This window comes from Magnolia sinica, chromosome 15 (genome assembly GCF_029962835.1).
Source record: "Magnolia sinica isolate HGM2019 chromosome 15, MsV1, whole genome shotgun sequence".
Classification (NCBI taxonomy): Eukaryota; Viridiplantae; Streptophyta; class Magnoliopsida; order Magnoliales; family Magnoliaceae; genus Magnolia; species Magnolia sinica.
The window spans coordinates 61,220,835-61,238,475 of record NC_080587.1 but is presented as its reverse complement, the minus strand read 5'-3'; the positions used below and the strand labels follow the sequence as shown (position 1 = coordinate 61,238,475).

The following is a 17,641-nucleotide window of genomic DNA, read 5'->3' as shown; positions in this document are numbered from 1 at the left end:
GAAGCTCATTATAGTCACAATCAGTCAAGTTACATCCCAAGTCTGGATGCACATTTATAAGTGGAGTTTCCCACTGATAGATGTACTAGTTTAAGTTCCATAAGAAATCCACAAGCATAAGAAAGTATACAAGTGCAACATACATATGTTTATACAAGATAAATGTCGAGAATATAAGTTAGCGGTCAATCCAACAACTAGCGCAAGTAATAATAAAATAGAGATAACAATTCTCAACTGAAATTAAAACATGAACTATCACTTAAACTAATAGAAAAGTGAAAAGCTCAAGGGGAAGAAATCATCACCTTAAGTGTTGAATCGCCTACTAGTGTCGATAGGAGGTGCGCACGCCCTTAGGGTCAGATCCTACCATAAATTGTAAATTATATGGTTAGATCCACGTTCTGTAGACTTTTTAGGGTTAAGCTTATAACCTAAGGTCTAGATTTCTTAGATATAAGGTTTCATCCTGGAGTTTATATCTAGGTTTAGATTTTTGGATTCAATTTCTAATTGATGTAATAACAATATTAATAATGTTACTGATTAAAAATAATAATCCAATAATAACTAATGATATTAAAATAATAAAAAATATGATTGAATGAAATGGCTTACCTAACTCGAGCCCGATCTAAGCGAGTCGACTCAACCGATGTCTCTCTCTCTCATTTTTCCCCTCTTCTTCTTTCTTACCATTCCTTCTCTTCTCTTTCTGCTAGAAGATGTCCAGCAATGGACTCAGCAAACACGGCCTAACACAACCTAGTGACTCGGTAGAGTCGGCCCGGTGCAACATGGAAGCAAAGCATCCTAAGCTCTCTCTCTCTCTATCTTTCTTCTTCTTCTTCCTGTTTTTCTTCCAAAACCTAATATCCAGCTATGCGACTGGGTTAAACCAGACCCACCTTAACCAACTCGGCTCAACTCGGTGAAGATAGCTGAGTCAGCGAGCTTGGACTGGTAGTGAACAACTCACCCTCCATGCTCCCTTCTCCTTCTCTCTCTTTCATTTCTGTTTCACCCTCTCTCTCTCTCTTTCTTCTTTCTCTTTCTATTGTTCATCCCTATCAAGTCCACCCAACTCATCCTCCACTTCAGTTAGAGCGAGTCAGTGACTCGATTCGAACCGAGCTAGTGTGGCACGGCGACAACTGCCGACTTCTCTCTCGAACCCTTTCTTCTTCTTTCATCTGCTTCTTCCTCTTCTCTTCCAGCTGGAAACATCCAGCAATGGACTGGTCCCAACCAGACACTACCTCGACTCCAGTTGAGTTGGCAGCGGCGTAACCCGCCTTATATCTCTCTTCTTCATTTCCTTTTTCCTCTCTAGCTTCCCTTTTCTTTCTTCTCTGCTCTCTCTTTTCCCTTTGCTGAAGGTCCAACGCCTCTGGACGACTCGATTCGACCCGACTTGGTTGAGTCACCTGGTGTAGCAGCTTGGTGCGATAACCCAACACGCACACTGCCTTGATTGGATTTTCACCACAGCAATCCAAATAAGCTTTGGGATGATTGTCTATGATATAATGATGTTCGGAAGGCTCACCTGATAGACATTCAATGGCCACATAGCTCGAACGATGGCTGTTTCCTAATGAGGAAGAAGACTCGCCATTAATGGCAAATCTCGATACAAAGTGTTTTCCTTGGAAACAAATGCATTGGATGGTATGAATTGATGAGATAGGGCTAAATGATGTTAGGTTTCAAAGCTTTGATGAAGTTTTTCCAGTGGTTTCGAGCTTGGAAGTTTCGGCCGAGACCTCTCGAGCAGCTGCAAGAAATGGGAGAGAATCCCGCCGTTGCTTGATCATCTCTCCTTTATGGATTACCCTAGCTCCTCCAAACCATTGGATTGAACCCAAACGGTCGAGATTTAATCCATTTGAAACCACTTCCAAATACGGCCGGTAATGCAAAATCGGCCATTGTTTTCATTTGGTTACGAAAGGGGTCCCTAGGTTGAAGGGCTAGGATTGTTCACGTTCTACGGTTGAGATGGTGGGAGGGTGACGCATGCAGATTGCCAGGCTTTTTGGAATTGTGTCGCAAGCAGCCCGATTTTGCTGGAAACTGTGGGCACGCATGCGTGTTTCCACGGGCGAGAAGGGTAGAGTTTTGGTCAGCCTCGCATTGTGGACATGATGGACGGTTCTAATCGTCTTTATGTTTCCTCGGGTGGGCCACAGTGAAATCAAAACGGACGTCATCCGTTCAAAATGGCACTGGCGGGAGAAAAGTGGAAAAGGCCTATGCTCTTTCAGCTAGGCACAGGTCAAACCCGATTTGACCAGACCCCTGGTCTGGTGCACCTGTGGTGCTTCACTCTAGTGCACACATAATAAGTGTGGGGCCCACGGTGATTTTTAAAGAAATCCACTTCATCCATGATGCTCCATAGGCCCAACTGGGTCATTTGACTGGAGATGAGGCAGACCCAATGCTCATGTGAGCCCCTCAACTTAATTTAAGTCATATTTGTTAATGCACATTGATCCAGCAGTCGGATTGATTCTGATGTGAACTTCAATAGTATTGAAAATTGTTCAAGTGATTAAGACCACTTATTCCATGGATTTACAATATTGAGTGTCACAATTATAACATCTTTAATAATATAAATTATTATTATTTTACGTTACACTTGTAGGGCCTATTCTTGAACAAAGTTATCCTTATGGTAGATCAACTGTTATAATTCATGTATCTACTCCTTAGCTGACTTTAATTGTTACATGGGCCATAACGCATGAACATCTAATTATTAATTTTTGACATCCAACCAATCCATCGGTTGGATTGACTCATATCTAGTTACCAATAACCCCAAGGGTCCCAAAAAGTATTTAGGTGTGATCCCGGGGTTCAATATGAAACTGGATGATCTGATTTGTGTTTTTAAAGGGTGGATCATCTAACGGGACGTTGTAAACTCGATGAACGGTGGATTTTATTATCTGAGTCCTAAAATGCCGGGTACGGTTCTATTTGTCTAATGAAGTGATCAAAATTCTAAGAATGGGTTTTGCTAATGATGTGATGGTTCATCCCGAACATCAATAGATGAATAGCTGAATATATGGATGTAGACTATTTTCACGATCAAATTTAGGCTAAAATGCACGTAAATGTTTGCTTAAGCTAGGTTTGTATTTATACTAAATTAAGTTACATGGTAACACCCGAGTACTGAAAGGTACGGGGTGTTACATTGTGTAAGCCCACAAGAAGAGTATATGTGTGTCGAAGTCCTTATATAAGCCTCTGATGGGAGTTTACATTTGTAAGTCCTTTTATAAGCCTTCGGCGAGAGTGTATGCTTCTAAAGGTTAGGGGTAAACCTATTAAAAACTCCTGAGATAGTGAATACCGGTACACTCGAGGAGAGTATGTTCGTTGGGAATGAAGTAAGGAAACTGAACCACTATACATGTTTGTGTTTGAAATTGTGAATTGAACACATTTTTAATTATGTTTATGAAAATAATTTGTTGAATTATGTGTGTGTATGATTAGATGTATGCTAAGAGTTGAATAGCTAACACATCCTACACATGAGATTACTATCTTAATTTATACATTAGTTGCTTAAATGGCATATCTTTTGTAATCTATGTGAGTGGACCCACTTTGGCTTGAAAGCCTTAGTATTATTTTACCTTGTTTAAATTGGTGAATTATTTTAGTAGACAATTAGATTTTAATTTAAGAATTTTAAAGTAGTCCTAATAAAACTTAGCTGTAGTTATATAGCTCCACCAACTTCTGCATACATCGTGGTAGAATATTTCATGCAATATTACCCCCCATTTAGAACTTAGCTGTAATTATATAGCTCCACCAAGCTTCTGCATGCATCGTGGTGGAATATTTCATACAATATTAGAGATAAGTGAATTGTTAATTATTATATGATTTCACTAGGTATTGACATTAAACTCATATCTTTCCACATTGGTTATAGACGAGTTAATAAAATATTTGCAAGAAGAGTTCAATGGTGTATGTTATTTGTAGATAATATAGACATAGTTTTGATTGACAAAACAATGGATGGTAAAAATACAAAGTTAATCTTCTAAAAGGATGCTTTATAATATAAAGGATTTAAATTAGTTAAACTAAAATAGAGTATATGAAGTGTAATTTAATAACAATAAAAGTGAAATAAGAAATTTTTATGATTACTAACCAATAAGTTTTCCAAAATGACATTTTCGATGCATTGGGTCAATAATTCATGAAAGTAGAGAGATTGAGAAAGATGTTATCCATAAAATCTATCTTGCGAGGAAGACATGGAGATGTGCCTTCAGAGTTTATGTGATTGTCATGTACTACTGTAACGCCTTGGAAATTAGGGGTCATATATACACTCGACTCCCAAGTTCCGGGGTATCACTTATATTGATTTTTACTAATTTGTGTTTAATTAGGTTTAAATGCGCAGCATGAAATTTCTTGGAACATGAAACACAATCACAACTAGTCTACTAAAATGAAAGAGGTCAAATATATACAAGTCCAAAAGAATGTAAATGAGTCGCCCAAGGCGTTGCCCAACAAAATCACAAAAGAATAACAAGTCTAAAAGAATAGTGCACTGAGTCCACCACTCAGCGATCCAAAACCCGTCCACTAGGCTAATGGAGGACCGTCCATCAGCTGAAAGTAGGACAGCTCATCCTCCTCCTCAAGACTCGCACCGTCAGACTCCTCATACTCTGCATCACCTGCATCTACGGAAGAGTCTGGTTGGTGTTTTAAAATACCATCCCAGAGTGGGAGTGAGTGATCAACTCAGTGGGTGCTATTAACCCTAAGTTGTAACAAACATCAATATATTATGAATTTAATGAAAGGCAAGCATTCATAAACCCTTAGCTAATCTTGTTAATGCATATGCATGATAAATGATATGATGCATGACCTCGCCACAACATTCCCTCGAGTGACTCCGTCTAACGATCGCACATGACCAGCACTCCCTCATTCCGACCTCAACTGCCAAGTTACCAAATCCTAGCTAATACAATGTATGAATAATTTTAACCAAATATTTAGTTAGTTCCGTTCATTTAGCAGATTGAAAAAACTGGTACACCCCACGTAACAATATCCTCAACTAGTTGCGAGGCCAAGGCCTCTCAACGTGTGAGGTCAGGACATCCTCGACTTCAACCACATGGGGAGTGTTAAGAAAAGGGATCACTCACAGTCACTACGGGGAGGCTCGTCACCCCAGCGTAGGCCGACAGCTCGGACACAATGTCCCGTTCCGCCATGCCCGGCTCATGAGTCGGTGAATCATTTTCAATTTAGTTATCAATGGGTTACAGTGGGCGAAGGGTGTCCCAGGTTCCATTCAGGTGTGAGCAGACATGGTTAACAAACATGGTTGGTCAGTAAGTAGACTAGACCACATGAGTTTAGGCGAGTACGTAACAGACGACATCGGGTACAAGCGACCCATGTAGTCTAACTACTGTTGCCCATACGCAGCCGCCCAAATTCACGAGTTTAGCCTTAGGGTAGTCCTACCAACGGGACCACCGTCTCTCTCCTTAGATTTCTTACCAACCCAAGGGTTTTATTGGTAATCCATAACATGCCAACAATCAAGGTTATCGACTAGCATATGTAATATCATGCATATATATTTCCCAACATAAAATCTAGATTTTTCTACAAAGCAATGCTAACAATTTTATGAAATAATGGTGCATGTGTGTTGTGTAGGTTAGCAAGGAAGCCAAGCATTTCATATATCTCCTAATACCAAAAGTATTCACAAAAGGATAGTGCATTAAATATGTTATGAGGAAACATCATACAAGATTCGAGCAAGGGATGCACAAGCAATCATCAATTACATACACAATCATGTTTGAGAAACATTAAGCATTTCATCATTATTCCATATTGATTTGAGGGGGATCTAAGGTCTTGTCTAGGTTTTCTAGATTATCCAAGTACATCACCCAACAAGCAAAATCATTAGACTCATATTAAAATTGGTGCTAGGCCACCTAAGAATAATAGTCCGCACTTATGGTTCGTTGAGATCTTGAAAAACGACCTAAAAATGCCGAACTCGGTGTCGATCAGCTGGAATCCTAAGACAATGTACTTGCATGTTAGAATCCCATGCAAATGCTAGCTCAACACAAAGGATTACAAAAAGGATAGGTGCTTACATCCCCAATCGGATGAGAATCGCTTGTATTTGTGGATGTGAGGTTTCTTGAGGAAAGGGAAGAGGAATTTCTAGATCTCACCTCCCTTGGGCCCACCTTGCCTACGGTCCACCTTCACTCTCTTCTTCCTCTCTTCCTTCTCTTTTTTCTCTATCTCTCCCTTTGTTCCCTAGGGTAAATTCGTATGGGGAGAAGGGGTGCCCAAATGAGGCCCTTTTACAGTGTCAGATTTGGTGTAAATGGCCCTAATGGCTAGGTTTTTACCATACTAGCCCTATGGGAGGGTCTTTCTAACCTCTAGGGCTAACTATGAGGCGTACATATCGATATACACCGTAGAATAGTTAGCCCTAATGATGATCTATGTATGGACATGATCGACCTGTCATTTGGATGCACCGATCGACGTATATGATTAGAAGTCTGTTCAACGGTCATCGATGGTCGATTGGGGCCGCGGCTATACAGATATAAGAAGGAAAATATCCTTACTCCTCGTGAGAAGTTTGGTCGTATACCGACGGTCTAAAATCCTCAACTTTGTATAAGAGTGGACTACCCAAATCACTTAAGTTTCAGCTTCTTCCTTTAGGGTATTTGCACTTCTCATGCACTCGTCCTTTGGCTCAAGTTGAGCGGTTCTGGACAATTCCCAGGTCCGGCTCCCGCGATAGACGTCGAGCCTAGTAAGACGGGCATTATTCTATAGTTTTGGAACTAGTGGCTCACCAACGAGCGGTTTAAAGCTTATTTGAAAAATCGGGGCATTTATGGAATGAATTAAGTATTAAGATTTCTTGGGGGCAATGATTAGGGTTTAAATTAACTATGTTCATAGTGTGGCCTATTTATAACTAGTGAAAGTAGAGGTTTGGTCATGATTACTCTAAACCGTTGGTTTTAAGCTAAAAGAGTAACGGGGTTGATTTGGTCTATTAGTCAAGATCCGGGCCTTATCTGACTCGACCTTGGTTAGATCTTTAATTTAGTTATGATTGTCTTGATCAGTTAGCGATGGGTCGGTTAGATTTTAGGCCCTATATGAGTAAATCATGGAGCTAAAGTTGATGTTCAAGTGATCAGGCGGATTCATTGGCTTCCTACGGTTGATTAATCAAACTTGTGCGGTTCTTTACTGGTTCCACCCGTGTATAAACTATAATTGAGTGCCAATGGTCAGTAAGTGGTAATATAAGTTAATTATATTTTTAAAAATTTTAAGGATTTTTGGAAATTCAAAACGGTGAAAATCCAAGATGCTACAACTACTTATGTAATGACCAGATCTTTTTTAAAAAAAATTAAATTTTAAGAGATAGAGAAAGAAAATTTGAATCTCTCTTATCTCTCATATCCGATATCCCTCTCATCTCTTTCTCATCCCTCAAATATCTCTATCCCCCATATCCATCTTGTCTAACGACTTCTTCTTTTTAAGGATGAAAGTGTGAGAGAGTGTGTGTCATGACCCGAAATTCAAAACCCGAGTATAAAGATTTCAATCTTAAGTTCTCGTGTGTGAACCTAGAAAAAATGTATGTGGGGCGAGTTCCCATGTGCTTGCGCAGTAGATTAACATTCATTCATGATCATTAACTAGAGTAGTTTTAAATCAATGATGTTAAAAGTTAAGCAGAGATAACTAAACTTAGAAATATATGGATAATATTCAAAATGTACAACTCCAAAAGTGGTATCCACATAAATGAGGACTACACAAGCCACAATATAAATTCAACAAAACCAAACATATTCCAATATGTACGTGTTCAAAATAAATAAAGTGTAAAATCTTTTGTTTTCATCCAATGTTCCAAAAACGTCCCGATGACGGTGTATGTCGGTCTAAGCCAGCCTGTCTGAGATCTCGGTGGTACCTGTATCAACAATATCACCTAGTTGGTATTTTAAAACATCATCTCAAGTAGGAGTGAGTATCTAATTCAGTGATATCATTTTCTAAGTTACACATGTTATGAACATAAATAAGCATAGGCAATAATAGAATTATAAAACAATAAATTTCTATCTATTTATTAAATGCATGAATGTCATGATATGCGGATTTTATTTTTTTTACACGATTCCAACACTCCCTCATCAATGTGACTCTAATGCCTTTTGCACTAATGCCAATACTCCCTCATGACAACTTTAACAACCACAACAAGTGTATAAATGTCATAATATGTATGATTAGCTAAGTAATTATTAATCCAGGTTCAGACAATAATTTGGCGAACTCAGATACCGCCATTCTATCAAAAGTTGCTAACCATATCACATTACTCGTTATAACACGTAACAATTCCTTGCCAGTAATCCTTAATCCAACTTAGGGTTTGTCACCTAAAAGTCCAAATCACACTATCAAACAAACGTAAGGGCTCATTATCCAAGGATAATTACAAATAAGATAGGGGTTGTCACTCAATTTTATCACCAATATAATAGGCTTGTGGCCTCCATTAGTGTTAAATGGTCATTACAGGGAGGCTCATCACCCAATTTTGTAATGCATGTCACCCCAGCATAGGCCGACAATTCTGATACGATGTCACATACCACCATGCCTTGCTCATGAGTCTTTTTAAGATCATAACATACTAACAGTTATGAATGGAGTTATATCTCTAGTATCTGAAGTTTTGTTAAGGTCTGATAGTTAGAAACAGGTTTTCATGTGTAAGTTTTCAGAAATTTCAAGTATAGACATGTATATACATCTATATCTATTTAAAGTTCTAATAGTAACGCATGATGATTTTTAAACCCCGAGTTGGTGAAAATCATGGGCATTATAGAGAGAAAGTCCTACTCTAACTAAAAGAAATAAAAGAAAAAAACCTATGGACTAAAAGTGAGAGAGAGTGAGAGAGAGAGAGAGAGAGTGGAGAAAACCATTATCCAAAGCTAATCAAGTTAAGAATCTTATCTTCTTTACATTATGTTTCTTACAAACTAGGCATATTTTGATATATTTATGCAATAAACGGGTTGGATTATTTGCACATTCATCGTATCAATCTATTCAACATATATAGTATAAAGATGTCATCATCTACGCAATCGCTTTTAGTAAATTCGCACAGAAGGTGATATTAAACTATAATGGCCTATGAAGTTTGATCCGTACAATCTGTCTATCTTCTGAAGTCAAAATATGCCAGGATCTTAAGGATCAAGTCAATCCGATCATTTGATGGATTATGCTGATTGACGAAAATTCTATTATTCTTCCTCTTATTTGTGGGTAATGTAGGACATTTATATCATACATATACAATGAACGGTTTAGATTAACTGTACATTGAAATATCCTATGAGAAGATGCAATTCTTTGTACAAGTGCTCTTACGACTTGACGCAAAGAATTGTGTTGGACTATCTTAAGATGTATGATTAGATCCACATCGATCACTTGATTTTTAAGGTCAAAATATGTTAAGATTCTAAATTTCAAATTGATTAGACCATCAGATGAGCCACACCGATATAAGGATATCCTAAATAATGAATCATGCAGTGTATATCATGTCAGATCACCTAACATGTGAGATCCGATTTTGATCTAGATGATCTATTCAAATTCTGTAATCTAACTACAATGCCACCCAAAATATCATATCGATCTGACCGTCTGGTAGACCACACTATTTAAACAATAAGTATTATCAATTTTTATAGATTCGAATAAAGTGGATCATTGGTGGTTCGGATCAACTGATCAATAGACCTCACTTTCTTCATTGATCAAAAGAGGGCCAATGATTGGTTTGGATCTGTCCAATAGGCATAATTGGACCCTAAATATTAAATTAATAAAAATCTCTAATTTTTCAATTTGATTCATAAAAATGATTGAATTTAATGTCTGTTGATTCGACTTTTGATTGGCAGCTATTCGATCAATAGAGTAAAAAATTATCCAAAGACTAAAAGCTTAAATTTTTACTCGTGTCGATACGATCGATAGACCATCAATTCGAGTCTCTTCGATCAACAGTGTTGTCGATTGACAATGTTGTCAATTCAATCAATAAACACCTAAAACAGGTTTGTTTGACTCTAGGATTGGGAATATGAAATTGTGCATCAACCACTTTGATGTGATCAATGGGTCCCACATTAGTTTCTTATGCTTATAAATCCTATTTTAAGGGTTGGATCCGAAAGAGTTTAGTTGGACTTCATATAATCCTTCATGTAGACCCCATTGTAAGAAATTGATTAATCAAAGGTGGGCCTCACCATGTTAATTAATATGATCAGGAAATGATTTTTGTTTATGTGATTTTATTAAAGAGTTCTAACTTGATCTAATTCATTACTATATGTAATCATTATCACTAAATATAGGTGAGTGATCTCAATGTATTTCCTCTCCATTAGAATTAAAGTAGCTTGATTGGTTTGATGTATCTGTTAGGTTGAATCTGATGTTCGCTTGTGTCGGTTAAGTAGAGTTACTTAATTTCATATTATGGAATTGATACTTTGGTTTGTTTTGATTAAGAATTATATGGTGTTGATTCGCATGTAAATTATGTTTTTATAAGTTGGCATATTAGTTTAATATGCAATCCATTGTTTACAAATATATAATTACAATCGTGCATTCATCTCTTGCATACACACTACATGCTTGAATTCTTAAGGTACCTCCCTAGAGGTTGTACCTGGTAGAATCGTTACCAGATGCCTACAATACTAGTGGAAACCTACCCAAGAGGTAGATGCGGGCATTACCTATGCCTACCAAATTGGTAGAAGCCTCCCAAGTGCAAATGCGGGTTGACGATTATCTAGCTCAAGCAAGTGGACGATTATCTCACTTGATGCATTCATGCATTTACACATTTGCACTATATTTATGCATTACATGCATTTACATTGTTGTATGGCTATTTGTATACTTTTGTGTATTTTTCTATTTTAATTTTGATGTGATGAACCACGTCGAGAATTCTGACCAGCTTTCCCTCTATTGATAAAAAATCATACAGATGTGATCGAGGCTGAACCTTTGGCACAAGAACAAAAGTTCATAGCAGAGTCAGAGAAGGATTCACGAGACACACAGTCTTACGTGACGAAAGAAAAATTGGCCAATTTGGACCAATCTTAATTATTAATTTAGTTTTTAATTGTTATTTTTAGAACAAATTATAATTTTTTATATGTTGCTTTAAATGGTGACATTGATTTATGATTTTGACCTTTGGACATGATATTACCATTTTTTGATTTAAGTATTAATGTTATACATGTGAATAATGCCCCGATTGGATTATGGGCTTTTAATTGAAATTGAGATAGATAAGCTTGAATGGATGTTGATTTTTAGATGTATGATACGTAATTGTGATCGAATGGAACTTGGTCTCTACATTAACAATACCAGATTTATGTCTCTGCATAAATGTTTTGGAGGGATTAAGTACACTTAGTGTACAAGTCGCAACACGGATCTCAGGTGTGAAATGCGCGCTCATACTCAAAATCCAGGCTGTGATAACTTAAACTGAAAGAAAATTTTTATAAGATAACTATAAAACCAACCATTGTGTATAGACAAATGATGGTTAAAGAACAACATGTTCATATGATAAGTGTAGTTGAAATGGGGGTATTGGGATGGATGAGTGATAAGATGAGGAAAAATATATTTAGAAATGATACATTCTAGGAAACTTAGCAGTAATACCAATGAGTATAAAATAAGAGAAAGTTGACTTAGATGGTTTGATCATGTCAACAAAAATCAAGAACCATGTTGACTACGAGTGACTTGGTACAAGTTGAAGACTCTAAGAGGGTAAGATGGAAGCTAATTTATGGTCTAATTGGAAGTCTAGCCCTTGATGAAGTGAAATGGTGGAACATGATTTATTTAGCCGACCCCAATTAATTAAGATAAAGTTTTGATGATGATAATGATGATGAATTTGTTTTCAATGAGATATCTCATATAATATCACTTTTAAAACTTCAAAATTTGAATATTTTCCAAAATTCTAAAAATTTGAACAAGATTTGTCACTATATTCAAACCTATTTTTTGTGGTATGGTCCACTTGAATTTTGAATTTGTATGATTTTTTTTGGCTCACGCCATAACCTAATCTAGTAAAACCAATGAACAAAGTTAATGAAACACAAATATCATGGTGGGGCCCACAATAGTGATCTATTACATGTGTCTTATATACTTAGAATTGTGGCACATGCTACATTGAGAGAAAAATAAAAAGATAAAGAGAATAAAAATACACAGCTAAAAAAGTACAGAGAACTTATTACAAGCCTTTTTGAAATGACAAAAATAACCCTGGTTGAAATCAACTAGCATTAATCAGATATGCTGTTAGTCATGCACCGTTTAATAAATAATAGTGACTCATTAAACGTACCTGTGCCGTTGTTTTAGCCAAATCCATACCGTTCAAATATCTGAACCACCTCTGGATGGAGCATAGAGAAATGCTCCAGTGCTCCTTCGAGCACTCTAGTTATAATGCTCTAAGTTGCAGCCATTCACTTGGACAATCTAATAATTAATCTATTTAAGGTGTCTATAACTATCGAACATGTTCATATGCCACCGTGCAAAAATCGTACTGATCAGATGATCCAATCCATCCTTTGTTTAGTTTTATTTTATGTAGCCATCTCTTTTCCAAGCCACAAATTGGATGGTTACAATTGCCTAATAAAATACATTCTTCAGAATCATAAGCAATCCACAATGGGACCCAACAAATAGATGGATCAAATTGTTGATCAGACCTATTTTGTGTAAACCATCTATACCGTCAATATTAGAAGCCATTGGTCAAGTGGTTATTACCCGTCGGATTGATTAGATGTTGGCATGGCAGCTAATGAAAAGTGGACTAAACCTAATGAACGGTCTAGATCAATGGATTGGATTGTCTAAGTGATCTAATGTAGCTAGTATAGCTCTATAACTTACAGCAATGAAGCATTTCTCTTAGATATATCACATATGGAAGTGTTTTAAACCAAAATAAAGGTCGTATCAGAATCCTGCAAAACACTTTTTGCGTGGAAGAAGTACAACATGAATCTGTGGGACCCAACATATTTTGTAGAAGATCCACTCCATCCATCAGGCATGTCCCTCAATATCAGGCATTGGGTTAAAAAAACCAACCCAATACATAATTCAGGTGGGCCACACCACTGATAACAATTTAAGAAAATTTTTTATTAATTAATCACTCACTTTACAAAAACAATGACAAACGGGTCTAAGTATTCTAACCATTGGCTTTACGTGCCAACCATTTACACTGAGCCTAAACCCAAACCAACCCAACCAGAGCCAGGGTCCTAAGACACAAAGGATACTACAGCTCAGAAAGAGAGAATCCCAACCACCCACATCCAGACCCGACCCATCAGGTATGTCCCTCAATATCAGGCATTGGGTTAAAAAAATCAACCCAATACATAATTCAGGTGGGCCACACCACTCCATCCATCAGGTATGTCCCTCAATATCAGGCATTGGGTTAAAAAAATCAACCCAATACATAATTCAGGTGGGCCACACCACTGATAACAATTTAAGAAAAAAATTTATTAATTAATCACTCACTTTACAAAAACAATGACAAACGGGTCTAAGTATTCTAACCATTGGCTTTACGTGCCAACCATTTACACTGAGCCTAAACCCAAACCAACCCACCCAGAGCCAGGGTCCTAAGACACAAAGGATAGTACAGCTCAGAAAGAGAGAATCCCAACCACCCACATCCAGACCCGACCGAATCCGACCGGTTGATGGTATATACACCAAACTCTCTGTGTACAGACAAAAACAGGTCCGGATACATACAAATTTAAAGTCCTGCAAAAACGATCTGTAATTAGAACGATTCTGTGTAAAATTACAGTAACCCCACGACTCCAAAATTAGCTTATCTTAATACCCCAACACTCCAAATAGAAGATTTTCAACTGAAATATGAGATTCCCACGGATTCTGGTTGCAACCAACCTCTCTTTTTAGCGCTCTCTCTCTCTCCCTCTCCCTCTCTCTCTCCATCAAAAAACATAGAAGATCATCTACCTTCTCCTCTCTCTCTATCAAAAAACATAGAAGACCAATACCTTCCCTTCTCCTCTCTCCTTCTTTTCATTTTCTTCCAAAAACCTACTCCTTTCAGAAAACCAACAAATGGGTATTCGGTCATTGCTCGCACGTCGAAAGAAATCAAAATCCCCTCCCAATTCATCCCTCAAAAATTCAGTATTCAGCCGCTCGGGATCGAAAAGAACCCAAGTTGATGAACTCCAGCACGTCTTTCAAAAGTTCGACGCCAACGGCGATGGAAAGATATCATGGTCGGAGCTAGGCTCGATCATGAGCAACTTAGGCCACCCTGCTTCCGAAGAAGAGCTTCAAAGGATGGTGAGAGAGGTCGATTCCGACGGCGATGGATTCATCGATTTGAATGAATTCATAGAGCTTAACACTACCGGCGTGGATTCGTCTGCAGTCTTGGAAGACTTACGGAATGCGTTCTTGATATTCGATCTCGACGGGAACGGATCGATTTCGCCGGAGGAATTGCAGAGGGTGCTGCGGAGCTTGGGCGATGAGAGCTCGATGGCAGAATGTAGGAAGATGATTCGTGGGGTGGATTGCGATGGCAACGGTCTTATAGATTTCGAAGAATTCAAAATCATGATGACTCGTTCGATGAAAATGCCGACCGTTATCGAAGAATTACAGTGAAGCATTTGTTCTTTTTTCTATGAATTTGGAGTTTCTTCAATCTAATATGAATTGGCTTGTTAGAGATTGTTCTTAATTGTTCATAGTAATCATATGATCATATGATCTAATGATAAAGAACATTACAGTTGTATTTTCATTTTGTGAAAGTGGATCCAACGGATCGATGATCCAGACCGTTGGTCTATTGGGCCATACTGTAGATGGACTGTTCACCAAAAATCTCCTGGAATAGAAGATCCTAGTCACCAATATTTAGTCTCTTTTCCTGATTGTCTGTTTGAATTCCACCAAAAGTTGGATGCTAGAATTTTCCAATGGGGTGGATTTCTGTGGAAACGTGTGTTTATTGTGGGGCCCAATACACCAATGGTCTGGATCACTTAGATATTTGCCCCACTTGTACAAAATGGTAAGTGGATGATCATGTAATTCCTTATTGTTCATTTGTTCTTTGTATATATGGATTATCTCTTAGAGATTGTTCTTGATTGCTCATTAGATTTTTATTTTATTTTTTGGGTGGACAGATTGTCTTGATTTAGTGGCCACGATCTATCCATGTTGGGGTCCATCAGATCAGTTTTAGATAACTGAGCTGTGGGGCCTACTGTGCGCCCAACTCAGAGCTTTATAAGTTATTCTCCTGGATGACAATCCCATCAGTTGATCTAGACCGTTCATCACGTCCAACACTCATTGCATAGGCTACCATGTACATATCACACTGACCTGACTATTGTAACTATCTGATTGTTATATTTTGATATGAATGGTCAAGTTGGTTAACACAAAATTAGGGAAAATCACCATTTCAATCTATCTACCAAGACCATCATGAATTGCTCAAGTCTTCTACGATTCACTTTTTATTATGCAACTTTACCCATCTCATTCATTGCTTGGAAAAAGAATGGCTACCGAGTGAGACCTAATCAAGGAAGAATAAGATCATCCAATCAACATAATTTTGCATTGTAACTATTGACTCAATGGAAAATTCGGATCGATCGATTGGATTGCGGGCTCTTGTATCATTTCTCTTTTGTAGTACATAGAATGCTTCCGGACATGTAGTTTTAACACAGGCCCTCCTTCAAGAGAACTGTATCTGATACCTTAAATAGCGTGTGGCTTGTAACTTACGCTATGTAGCACGAAGTAGCTGATGTCAAAGCTCTACGCCATGATATGTGTTTTATCCACCCGTCCTTCCAATTTGCCGGCTCATTTTAGGGCATGAGCTTAGAAATGAGGCAAATTCAAATCTTAAATGGTATTGGGTCACTAGTCAAACCATATCTTACCTAGCTCAGCTTAGTCTTAACACTACGTAGCTTAGTCTCAACACCAGGTATCTCATGATAAAAAGTTAGGTCGTGTGTGGCCTAAATTATATGATAATTTACATATGTTATATGCTTTATGGACTACATTACGTAGATCGGATTATTAGTTATTTTTCATTACAATATTAAAATTAAATAATATTTTTAATTATTTGTCGTATTTTTTATTTTTAATTAAAATAATTGATTTTTTTAATACTTTTAATAAAATAATATAAGTAACAGTATTAAATCAATTTTATTATCTCCCACTCGTTAAAAGAGCTAGTTGAGATACGGTGCATGACTAATCCAAAGTTCAATCCTTAATAATGTTACCTTTAAAAAAAATTAGTTTTGTTGCTCTTTCTTTATCTTATACTTAATTATTATCTTTTTTTTATTACTTTAGATCATGATTGATTGTACTAAATATGATAAATTTTGTTCATCAATTAATCTAATTAAACACAGAATATCATGAAATTGGTGTAATCAAATACAACTTTGATTAAAAATCTAGAAGCAACATATACGCTACGTAACTTATACAACTTAATTATACATTACGCTTAAGAGGAATAAATGTTACCACACTATTTATTATTTAAAACATTAATTGTATCATACGATCGGTTTATGCAAATAGAGCCCTTTTTAGCCATCCAAGTCATTCACTTAATGGGTCAGACCAATAAACCCTAACTTGGGTGAGTTAGACTCGGCCCTTAGACCAGAATGAGTCAATCCAAGTCTCCAAGTGTAATGATTCAAATGGTGCCTATTAGAGATAAGCACCAACAAGAAGATCCAGTCAGCTACTTCGATATTTCAAAATCTCTTGTTATGATGTAATTATCATGTCTTGCTTATCTCTCACGGTTTAACCTATCCTACTTCTCTAGCAATGCTCTGGTGCTCTTAGCGTACAAGAAGTTATGGTACTCTTAATTGCAATTGGTCACTTTGGGGGCGATCCGATCGCGGATCTAAATTGTCTAATAAGTTTAAAACATATTTTTATTTGCTACCATGCAAAATTTGCACTGATTGGATAATCCAATCTGTCCTTGATTTTTCCTTATTTCTGTAGCCATCTATTTTCCGAACCATGTATGGATTGGTTAGGATGTCCTAACAAAAGTGAATCTTTAAAATAACAAGCAACAATCCATGGTGTTTTCCAAAAAATAAAAATAAAAAAGATATATCAAATTATAGATTGGACTTATCTTTGTATACCGTTTGTTTAAAGGCTAACTATCGTAGGTTTTCCATTGTCCTATTGGTGTAATATTTGCATGGTAGCACATGATATCTATGTTAGACCTAATGGATGG

The 17,641-nt window shown here is 37.1% G+C and overlaps 1 protein-coding gene across 1 annotated transcript; it reads left to right on the top strand.

Annotated features, from left to right (window-relative positions):
* The first annotated feature begins 14,081 nt into the window (after nucleotides 1–14,081).
* LOC131227810 (probable calcium-binding protein CML25) lies at nucleotides 14,082–15,487 on the top strand. Its single transcript, XM_058223635.1, has one exon. The coding sequence runs from the start codon at nucleotides 14,413–14,415 to the stop codon at nucleotides 14,971–14,973; it is 561 nt and encodes a 186-aa protein (XP_058079618.1). The 5' UTR covers nucleotides 14,082–14,412; the 3' UTR covers nucleotides 14,974–15,487.
* Nucleotides 15,488–17,641: the final 2,154 nt, after the last annotated feature.

Excerpts from the sequence above, each read along its gene's own strand:
- LOC131227810 (XM_058223635.1), top strand. The coding sequence starts at position 14,413 with ATGGGTATTCGGTCATTGCTCGCACGTCGAAAGAAATCAAAATCCCCT.